The following is a 9,700-nucleotide window of genomic DNA, read 5'->3' on the forward strand; positions in this document are numbered from 1 at the left end:
TCAAAAGGGCGCCATCTGCTCTCGGCGCTGATAAAATTAACCGCCTTTCAGTCTCATTGGCTCAACGGAGGGCGCGCGTGAGGCATACTTCCGTTTCGTCAGCCAATCCGCGTGAACAACCGCGCGCGCCCTGTGTTCAAACCTGATTGGTTGAAATGTTTTCAACCAATCACGACCGCAGTACGGCACGGCTTCCTGGCTCCTGGCCGAGACACTCTCCTGGTGGAGAGGCTGGCTCGTCCCATTGGCCGGCTTCGTCACACGGGTCGAATCCGCTGCGTCCGATTGGTGCGTTCACTGCTCGAGCGCGATTTTGCAACACGGCACAATCACTTGTGTGGGCGCACGTTGTTCGGACTGGCCTCGCCGGACTACGACCGATTGCTGTCATTTTTCGTGAAACTTTTGCAGATCCTCCGTTATTATTCTCGTCTAATGGAAATGAAGTACGCGTGTACCCCGGATTAAACACGGCGCACGATTTTTTTTTTGGTCGTTATTTTAAATCGGCAAGAGAGAAGTGGAAATTTTCATCCATTTCCCTCGGAATTCTGACACGCAAACAATGACCGACAGCAAGGCCCCTCACGTTATCTTCTGCAACGACTCGCCCAAGAGGGTCCTCGTGTCAGTCATCAAGACCACCCCGATCAAGCCGCACAGGGCCGAGGCCATGACGCCCACCAGCCCGGGATTCAGCGACTTCATGGTGTACCCGTGGAAGTGGGGAGAGAACGCCCACAACGTAACGCTGAGCCCGGGCTCGCTCAGCGAGGCTTCGTCCCCGGGCCCCGGCGGGACGGCCGGAGACGCCGACGCCGCTTCTTCGCCCGACCACAACAAGGTACCGCATTGAATATATATAATATATATATTTTTTTGCTTTTAAAAGGCTCATTAATACTACGTAAAAAAATACATAGTTATTCAAAATATGACGTGGCAGCAAGTTAATTCATCTGAAAAATGGAAGAAAAAAAAGAAACGCCCGCGCATTAGGGTGCGCCTTGGTGGATTTAAACCCCTTCCTGTTTTTTTTTCTCCGCTCAACCTTTATTTAACAATCAATAAAACACATGGTGATACAACTGTAACGAATAAAATTACATTTAAAAAATGTACTTTTGACGGAGAAATGTTCCAAATAGCACGAGCAAAGATAATCTTTAATAAATAAAAAAAAATTCCCTTTCTTTATTTGCTTAGCAGCTGCTCGCATCGATGACGTCTTCTCTGGCGCCAAAAATGTATACGGAAGTGAGGCAAATCACGTTTTTCTGCGTCTTTGCGCGTCTCGCGAGATTGGCTAGCACTTGAGCTAAATAAAGGAGGGCGCGCTTATTCACCTGCTATTTACGTTTTTGTTCTTGTTTTCACTTCAGGGGGGTACTAACTAATATGCCAGAGTACATAGGTATCAATGAAGGTTTATGCAAATCTAACATCACTTTCAAAATATTACACACGTTTTTATGGTTTTATTGATGGAGGAGTATTTGCCATGTAGGGTTACCATAATAGGATAATAACTGTTCAATAAGTACGCTTTAAGGCATTTGGGCTCGGCCTGTTGATTGGTAGGTCTGACATCTGCAAAAATGGAGATTAGAAAGTACAAAGCGCCGTTTAAGATCTGTGTGTGTGTGTGTGTGTGTGTGTGTGTGTGTGTGTGTGTGTGTGTGTGTGTGTGTGTGTGTGTGTGTGTGTGGTGTGTGTGTGTGTGGAGTGCCTAGATTGTGATTGTAGCCTGTAGCAGCTCATTTAAGTGTGCATTGTGTTACTGCTCTTGGGAATAAAGTATCTCATTTAAAAAGTTACTTCAGGTGTTTTTCTCGGTCTCCTGTAGTTCTTACCCGAGCCGGAAGGAAGTACTTGGACCTGTTTTGCCGAATGGGGAATGGGGAAGTTGGTGGCGCGTAACGGCCATCGGAACTGTTTTGGTGCTTGATTTTAAAGTGCCTTTGTTGACGTGGTCAGGACGGCATCCGCAGAGGGCGTCCTCGAGCCGACACGGTGCGGGAGCTGATCAGCGAGGGGGAGACGTCCTCCAGCCGCATCCGCTGCAACATCTGCAACCGGGTGTTCCCCAGGGAAAAGTCTCTGCAGGCCCATAAGAGGACACACACAGGTTAGTTGTGGCTCGTGGTAATACCTGTGAGCGTTTATGAATATGTATGTCTGTAGGTGACAATACAAGCTGTTTTTTTCTTTTCTTTTCTTTTTTCTTCTCTCTCTCTCTGGGCAACCATTTCCATCTGACTTGATGTATTCCAATCTGGTGTGCACATACTATTACGTTCAATCCCGACAGCCCTTTCTCTGGCGTGCGAGATGCCCAACTCTACTATGATGTATCAATTTACCATAATTTCTGGACTACAAGCCGCACCTGATTATAAGCCTCACCCAGTACATTTGTAAAGGAATAAAAACATTTTGTACACCCATAAGCCGCACCAGTCTATAAGCCGCGTGTGCCCACATTGAAACATGTTATATTCATAAAAAAGTTCGGGCCGCCTGTTTTTTATTGCCTCTGGAAGCTTTTTTTTTACCTTTTTGCATTGCTCCAGTTCTTCCCGCTGCCGTTTCCGGCGTCTCACCATCGATTCATTTTTGCCAAGTTGACGTGCAGACGTGTTTCCTTCTTGATCGGCCAGCTCGATATCTTTCGTCATTTCTTCTTGCACTATCCACGATGAGGACCTGTTCATGCTAATTTTACTCATGTACAAAGCGCGAAGTTACATTACACTTGCGTCTTCCTCAACACATATTCCACCTGTCTCATTCTGCTCGAGCGCCCCTAGCGGCCGTTAGAAATAGTGCATCATTATATAAGACCAGGGTTGAAAGAGCGTGAAAAAAAGTCGTGGCTTATAGTCCAGAAATCGCACTAATTGTAGGTGTATTTTAAATGGCGGCGTTAGCTTTTTTTTTTTTTTTTAACACTTTTATGAAGGCAACAGCTTGATTAAAAACAAATCTTGCTGTCACTACTAAATCTTTTTAGAATTGTTTATCCTCTGGCTATCTAGTCGGATATTGTTCCAGCCCCCCCACTAAAATACATACCTTTTCTTAAAATGTACCTACTAACATCCATTTTATCATTTCAGAGGGTTCAGCTTTTTATCCATAAACTGCATGTTTTGGTAGTGAGTTTATCTTATATACTGTCCAGATTTTAAGACAACAAAATCAACCTCTCCTAAATTGTTAACATTTGCGATTTACATTGGTGTGCTAGCACGACCCTTGTAGGTAGGAAAACCCACTACCGTTAGGCTCACTGGCCCATCATATTATGTGTACATGACACGACTAACAGTGTCATGAAAATCGCTTAATGCTGCTCTGCTATCGGAACCTGCTTTAATTGAGCTTTAAACTATTATTTTGGACAAAGTTTGTCAGTGGCACCACACTGTGTCCGTCTCCAGTTGATGTCCCTGCAATAAATCTGGACATTGTTAATAGTCCCAGGTGTGGGAAATGTGCTTTTATGAGTATTTTTTTTATTGTCTCACGTCAAAAATCTTTATCAGCCAATTTTTATCATAGAGTTTGCTGATTCCAGCCACCCACAATCCCCAAAAACAAGTTACACACCGTTACAAACAAGCAGCTCCAGTTGGAAGTTGCCATATTTTCAACTGCGGTAAATATGATGTCCCCTTTTCATTTATGCCAAGAAAAAAATGCGGGCTGACTATTTGGACTGAAGCGTTCAGTTTGGGAAAAAGGAACATTCCATCCCTCTGAAACTGAATTCAATTTGATTCGGATCAGGCCTGTGTACTCTTATTGGGGTGTTTGAATCAGTTTGGGCCTCTAAATCGATTCTAAAAACGAGGCGCCGTGTAAACGTTGCTGTGCTTCCCCATCCAGGTGAGCGGCCGTATTTGTGCGACTACCCAAACTGCAGTAAGGCCTTTGTCCAGAGCGGTCAGCTGAAGACCCACCAGCGGCTCCACACTGGAGAAAAGCCCTTCGTCTGCTCAGAAAAAGGTGCCGATCCTGTTGAATTATGAATCCAAATCCCTCCCGTATGAATACGTAGAAATGAACACCATTAAGCCAACGGCTCCCAAGCTCTTTAAAAAGAATTCCGAGTACCGCTGTCATGACTGGCATCAAAATGCTGTTGCGTGATAGGTCTAAGTGGTCATCAAAAAGAAAGCAGAGGGTTTATATTTCATTTTGTTGTTCATTTTTAACATTAACACAGTGGTTAAATAATGTCGAGACTCATACTGACTCAATAATGATTCCAACGTCAAAGCCACTTCATAATTGCGCGTGCGGCCACCGCGTTGATGCCGTTTAATTAATGTTGCTAAATCGATAAATGTGGTACGCGAGGAACGCCGAGAACGTCATCACAGCGCGTGAGTGAAACGGGCCGATCGCGGGATGAACTCCGGCTTTTTCCGCGCAGCAACTTTTTTTTGTTTGTCTTGTGTTTATGACGTGTGCGCGGCCGGCTACGCACAAGTGCTCGCGCGTTGCAATCCGGGCCTAGTCGACCACACAAATGTGGGAATATAAAGTGGCCTTCGGACAAGTTTAATAAAAAAAAAAAATAATAATAATAATAATTTAAAAAGACTTGGAAAATGTACAATGCAACTATTGTGCTTTCGAGATACAATCAGTACTTAAATGTACTGGATACAAAATACACAAACAGCATAAGCGTTGTGACTTTAAACAGTCTGAATATTTAATTCAGTGGCTGTTTGTGAACCACTAGAGGGCGTCAACGAACCACTCTGAGAATCACTAAATGAAATTCATTGACATGGATCACTGCCGCCTCCGCACGGGGAAACTTGATGGTGGCAATGCGTTTATTTAATTTTGTTATGTCGGCAGGGTGCAGCAACCGATTCACGCACGCCAACCGTCACTGCCCCAAGCATCCCTTCTGCCGCCTGAGGCGGGAGGAGCCGAGTGAGGGTACGGGCAAGGCGCAGTCGGTGGACAACAAGGCGGTGGCAGAGTGGCTGACAAAGTAAGACAACGGGCGCTTAAGCAAAGACGCGTTTGTCGCTCAAGATGTTTCGGGGGTTCAAACGGTCTGCGGTTCCCTGCAGGTACTGGCAGACCCGAGAGCAGCGCGCCCCGGCCGCCTCCGCCGCCAAGGCGCAGGGCAAAATCGCCAGAGCGCAGGACCAGGAGCAGCGGGACCCCATGGAGTTCCTCCAGTCCAGCGAGGAGAACGACGAAGACGAGGGGGCGGCAGAGGAGGAGAAGGGCGGCTTGGGCGGAGCCGCCAAGCGCCGCCTCCAGGAGCAGCGCGAGCGTCTCCACGGCGCTCTGGCGCTCATCGAGCTGGCCAACAATCTGTCCGCCTGAGCGGCGGAAATCACTTCTGTCCAGCCCCAGTCCGCCTTCCCTTCCCTTCCCTTCCCTTGCGTGCTGTCGCTAGACCGTCATCAAGTCCAGGTCCCCTCGTAGACCTGAGACCAGTGTTTGCGAGTTCGTGCGCGGCATCATCCAAGGAAGGCGCAAGCTAAAGCACCTTATTCAGCTTCCATTTATCCTTTTAGGCTGCTATGGTAGATGTAACGATATGAAGAATGTCGCTCTTCTTTTCTGTCTTTTAAAGGCGAACAAAGAGTACTTGTTTTCAAGTTGTTTTCTTTTGCACTTTGACGATATGTTTTTTAAAAGGGTGTGTTTTCAAGTGAGAGACTGTAAATACGATTGAAAGATATGCTAACAGGGTTTTGGACGGAAGTAGATTAGTCACGCCGGGATTTGAAATGTAAAGTGATGACATTTTCCATAGTTGCTACAATTCGCTGTCTCGGATTCATCGTCCGTGCCAGCAGGCACAACAGCCAGCCAATCGCGGTGAAGCTTTCTTGGTCACGTGACGTCACATACTAAGAAAGCGTAGCTGCGATTGGCCGGGTGTTGGCTTCCGACCTGAAGTAACCCTGCCTTGCCGGCGCAGACGGTGAATTTTAGACCGCGAATTGTAGCAACTGCTGAAAATGTGATGACTTTACATTTCTAATTCAAATCCCGGTGGCACTGATCTACTTCCATAGTTTTACGCCTCACAAGTCCGACAGGCGCCGCCTCTCAAGGTGTCGTGAAAGGAATTTTTTTTTTTTTTTTAAGAATTTTCGGGAGACAGTTGGGAGGTTTTTCCTGGCGGGAACGGCGGGTGAGCATTGCAAGCCTAATCCACTTTTGACAGCGTCGTCACTTGTTGCCGCGCCAGACCTGCGTCGCATCACCGCGCGCGTTTAAAAAAAAAAAGTTTTCTACTAAGCAGTGAAGTACTTAAAAGCATTTTTTACGATTGGGCGAGGTCGGCATACGTGTCCACCAAGAGGTTTTGCGAGAGGACATCACCGAGTGTACGGCCCTGTTGTAATCCACTCTTTTGTTGTTGTTTTTTTTTTTATTTGACTTTGTTTCCTTCACATTAAATTAAGTCGTAACACAGAAGAGGGCGGATCTTATGAGGGTTTATCGTTCCGAACTTGCTTCATGGAAACCAAGATGTGTTATCTTTTATATTAAAGGGTGGCAAATTAGTTTTCAAAGGTTGGTGGATGCAAATGATTCAAATCTGAGTTTTCTCGGATTTTTGGGTTTAGCGTTTATAAAATGAAAGCACTTGCGTTTTAAAGGAATTGTTGGATTACGCTTGCAATGGCTCCTGTTTGTCTCCGACTGTTTTTGGAGTGCTCGCTGAGTTTTGCGTTTTGTCTTTTAAGCTACACTACATAAGAACACTGTATCGAGCTTCGAAAGATTTCTTGCATCGAAACTTTTTTTTTTTTTTTCGAAGAATTGGATTTTCAAATGTCCTGCGAGGCGAAACTGGAAGTTGTTGATGATGAAGTCACCTCGTGACTTTTTGTCCCCGATTCTAAACTATTTTTTGTTGTTGTTTTTGTACTCTTGGCCTTTATGGGTGTGTGTTTGACAAAAGGATGGCATTTAATATATACTGATTGTTAGATTAATAATGTTTGTCCACAATTTACCAACAGCTTCGACGTGTAATTCTAGAATCAGTTCTCTCCCACGTTAACACTCCTGACACTTGAGTGATTCTTGCTTGCTTGGTAGAGGTTTGTACGTTAACAATTACAAAAAAAAAATTGTTTGGGCTTCTCTTAACAAGCTGTACACTCTTATAACAGTGTTGGTTATCAATAAATGGATACGGAAATTATCATTTTGTGTTTTTTTTTTTTTTTTTACCTATTTAAAATTTACAATCGCTCCAATGTGCGGGAACAACTGCACTTGTGAGCGGTTTAGCTGCATCCGTTAAAATGCACGCAATATTATTCTACCTGATGCAACAGGCATTTAAAAAGTTGATTTATATTTAATAGAAATGGCAAAACTCAGAGGCTGAAATTTTAGGAAGCTTGGGAACAAGTAGTCTCCACCCTCAGAGATGCCAAAAAAAGAAAGCTTTTGCCGCATTCTGTCGGAAATGAAGAGGAATTGTAACGATGAACATGTGGCAAATATTTTTTTTTTGGGGGGGGGGGGATTAAGCATTGCTCACCTGCTCAGTATCAACAGATGCGCGATAAGCTTAAACTGACTAAATATTAACGTCATCGTTTTATTCTCGCTTCTGTTGTTCCCATGACTGTGGAGGAGAGTCCAGAATTATGACTGTGAAATACATCAGCAAAATAAAATAATAATAATGAAAAAGCATACACAAGGCTAAGGACTTTCTTTCACTGGGCACAACATTAGGTACAGCTGCCCAGTTTTGCTCACCTATGTATTACCGTATTATGAGATACTCGACTGTATTTTGGTTATCATCTGATATCTATCACATCCTTTGACTGTGTCAATTAATAAAGATGATGCATATATCAAACATATGTTTTTTTTTATTTTAAAGTATTTTTGGAAACATGGGGAGATTATCACAGAAGTATACGAGATGTAAATATGAACAGAACATGGATGGTTCCGACAAAATGACCAGCAAATATTACACACCGTTGATAACAGTCCTATAACCTGTTATGGATAAGTCATGGCTTGTTCCCTCTGTGCCAACATTTTTGCTTGGCAGCAGTGATGAATTCATTGAGCAAGACGAATGTGTCACCTTCCACGACGGAAAACTGTCCCACATTCCTGCCACGCGCTTTCATTTCAAATTTCAATCGCAGCGCCAAGGACGATAACGGCGACAGTCGTCAGGGAAGTGTTTTTCTTCCTGAGAAATAACCGTAGAGAAATCATATCACGGAGGAAGCGCAAGGAAAAACAAAGTCATGTTTCCGTGCAGTTCAAGGCTCGGGTCGGGTGTGAAGCTCAGCTTTTCACTGTATTCACTGAAAATCTCACCTATTCGCAGTTTCTGTAAGGCTTGGAGAAGCCACCGAAATGCCGCGCTCCTCTCGAAAGCTTTCACGTCGCCGCCGGCGAGCTTTACATTCAACGGCGGGTCGACGGCAGATTCCGGAGGAGACGAGGAAGCGGGTTGGTAAACCTCCCAAGACGACGCACAGAAAGGGCTGGATTGCTATCGACAGTGATTGATTTTGCGCTTGGGCCCAAGCCAGGTCTTATATAAAAATATAACGTTTACGCACCAATGTTGAAGTAGGGGAGGAGCTGCTTTTACTCAGGACACACAGTAGCTTTGTGTTGGAGAAAATAGTGCTTTGGCGCATTATATGATCTGCAACAAGGACTTTTACCTGCTCTATAATTCAATAGAGTTTGTGCCGCACTTGTTGTCACTACTTGCAAGCGATCTTGCAGACATTATTTGCACTTAATCAGTGGTATCCAAACTAAAGCCCTGGGGCTACATATGGGCCGCCATCCTTTTTTTTGTGTGGCCTGCAGCAGATACAAAAGATAATTTTTCACATGTCCCGCAACTCTATTGGGTGTTGAAAAAGGGTGTGTGTTTCAGTTACTAAAATTGGTTATCCATCCATTTTCTTAGCTGCTTATCCTCACGAGTGTTGCGGGAAGTCCTGGAGCCTATCCCAGCTGTCAACGGACAGGAGGCGGAGTACACGCTGAACCGGTCGCCGGCCAATCACAGGGCACATGGAGACAGACAGCCGCACTCACAATCACACCTAGGGGCAATTTAGAGTGTCCAATTTTCGTTGCATGTTTTTGGGATGTGGGAGGAAACCGGAGTGCCCACCCGGAGAAAAGCCACGCAGGCACGGGGGAGAACATGCAAACTCCACACAGGGGGGGGGTCCGGGATTGAACCCAGGACCTCAGAACTGTGAGGCCAACGCTTTTCCAGCTGATCCACCCTGCCGCCCTTTTAGAGTTCTACAAAGTCATTATTTCTAACTAAAAGAGTAGCACGTTTTGGGTTTTTTTTTTTTTTTTTTTTTTTTTACAATTCTTCTCCATAAAACATTCTTTAGATATCACATTAATGGGTAAGCATGAGCCTCAACATTGTCAGCCTATTACAGATTTCTTTTGTTTTGTTCACTGTCACGCTGGCTATCACAACAACAACAAGGAACAACATGGCAACAAGAACAATACAAATACGAATATGCCTGCTAGATTCCTGGGGATTCAGGTCCGCAGGGACCGTTTAAAATGATAACACACAAAAAAAAATAAAACTCAAACTGTTTAACTTATCATCTGTGATAGAGAGGTGTGACATAACAGTTTCTCACATTAATTTTGCATATAAGAC

The 9,700-nt window shown here is 44.6% G+C and overlaps 2 protein-coding genes across 3 annotated transcripts in view; one reads left to right on the plus strand and one right to left on the minus strand.

The window, feature by feature from the left end:
- The window catches only part of LOC133499951 (intracellular hyaluronan-binding protein 4-like), a 7,073-nt gene extending 5,087 nt beyond the window's left edge, over positions 1 to 1,986 (minus strand). For both annotated transcript variants that reach the window (XM_061818417.1, XM_061818416.1), the window contains exon 1: positions 1,854 to 1,986. In XM_061818417.1, the coding sequence (XP_061674401.1) occupies positions 1,854 to 1,927 (74 nt within the window). In that variant the 5' untranslated portion in view covers positions 1,928 to 1,986. The remainder of the gene's footprint in view (positions 1 to 1,853) is intronic.
- Positions 182 to 7,204, plus strand: znf367 (zinc finger protein 367). The gene is made up of 5 exons (XM_061818421.1): positions 182 to 844; positions 1,978 to 2,128; positions 3,892 to 4,011; positions 4,879 to 5,017; positions 5,100 to 7,204. The coding sequence occupies exons 1-5, from the start codon at positions 566 to 568 to the stop codon at positions 5,359 to 5,361; spliced, it is 951 nt and encodes a 316-aa protein (XP_061674405.1). The 5' UTR covers positions 182 to 565; the 3' UTR covers positions 5,362 to 7,204.
- The last annotated feature ends 2,496 nt before the right edge of the window (positions 7,205 to 9,700 follow it).

Source organism: Syngnathoides biaculeatus, chromosome 4, assembly GCF_019802595.1.
Source record: "Syngnathoides biaculeatus isolate LvHL_M chromosome 4, ASM1980259v1, whole genome shotgun sequence".
Classification (NCBI taxonomy): domain Eukaryota; kingdom Metazoa; phylum Chordata; class Actinopteri; order Syngnathiformes; family Syngnathidae; genus Syngnathoides; species Syngnathoides biaculeatus.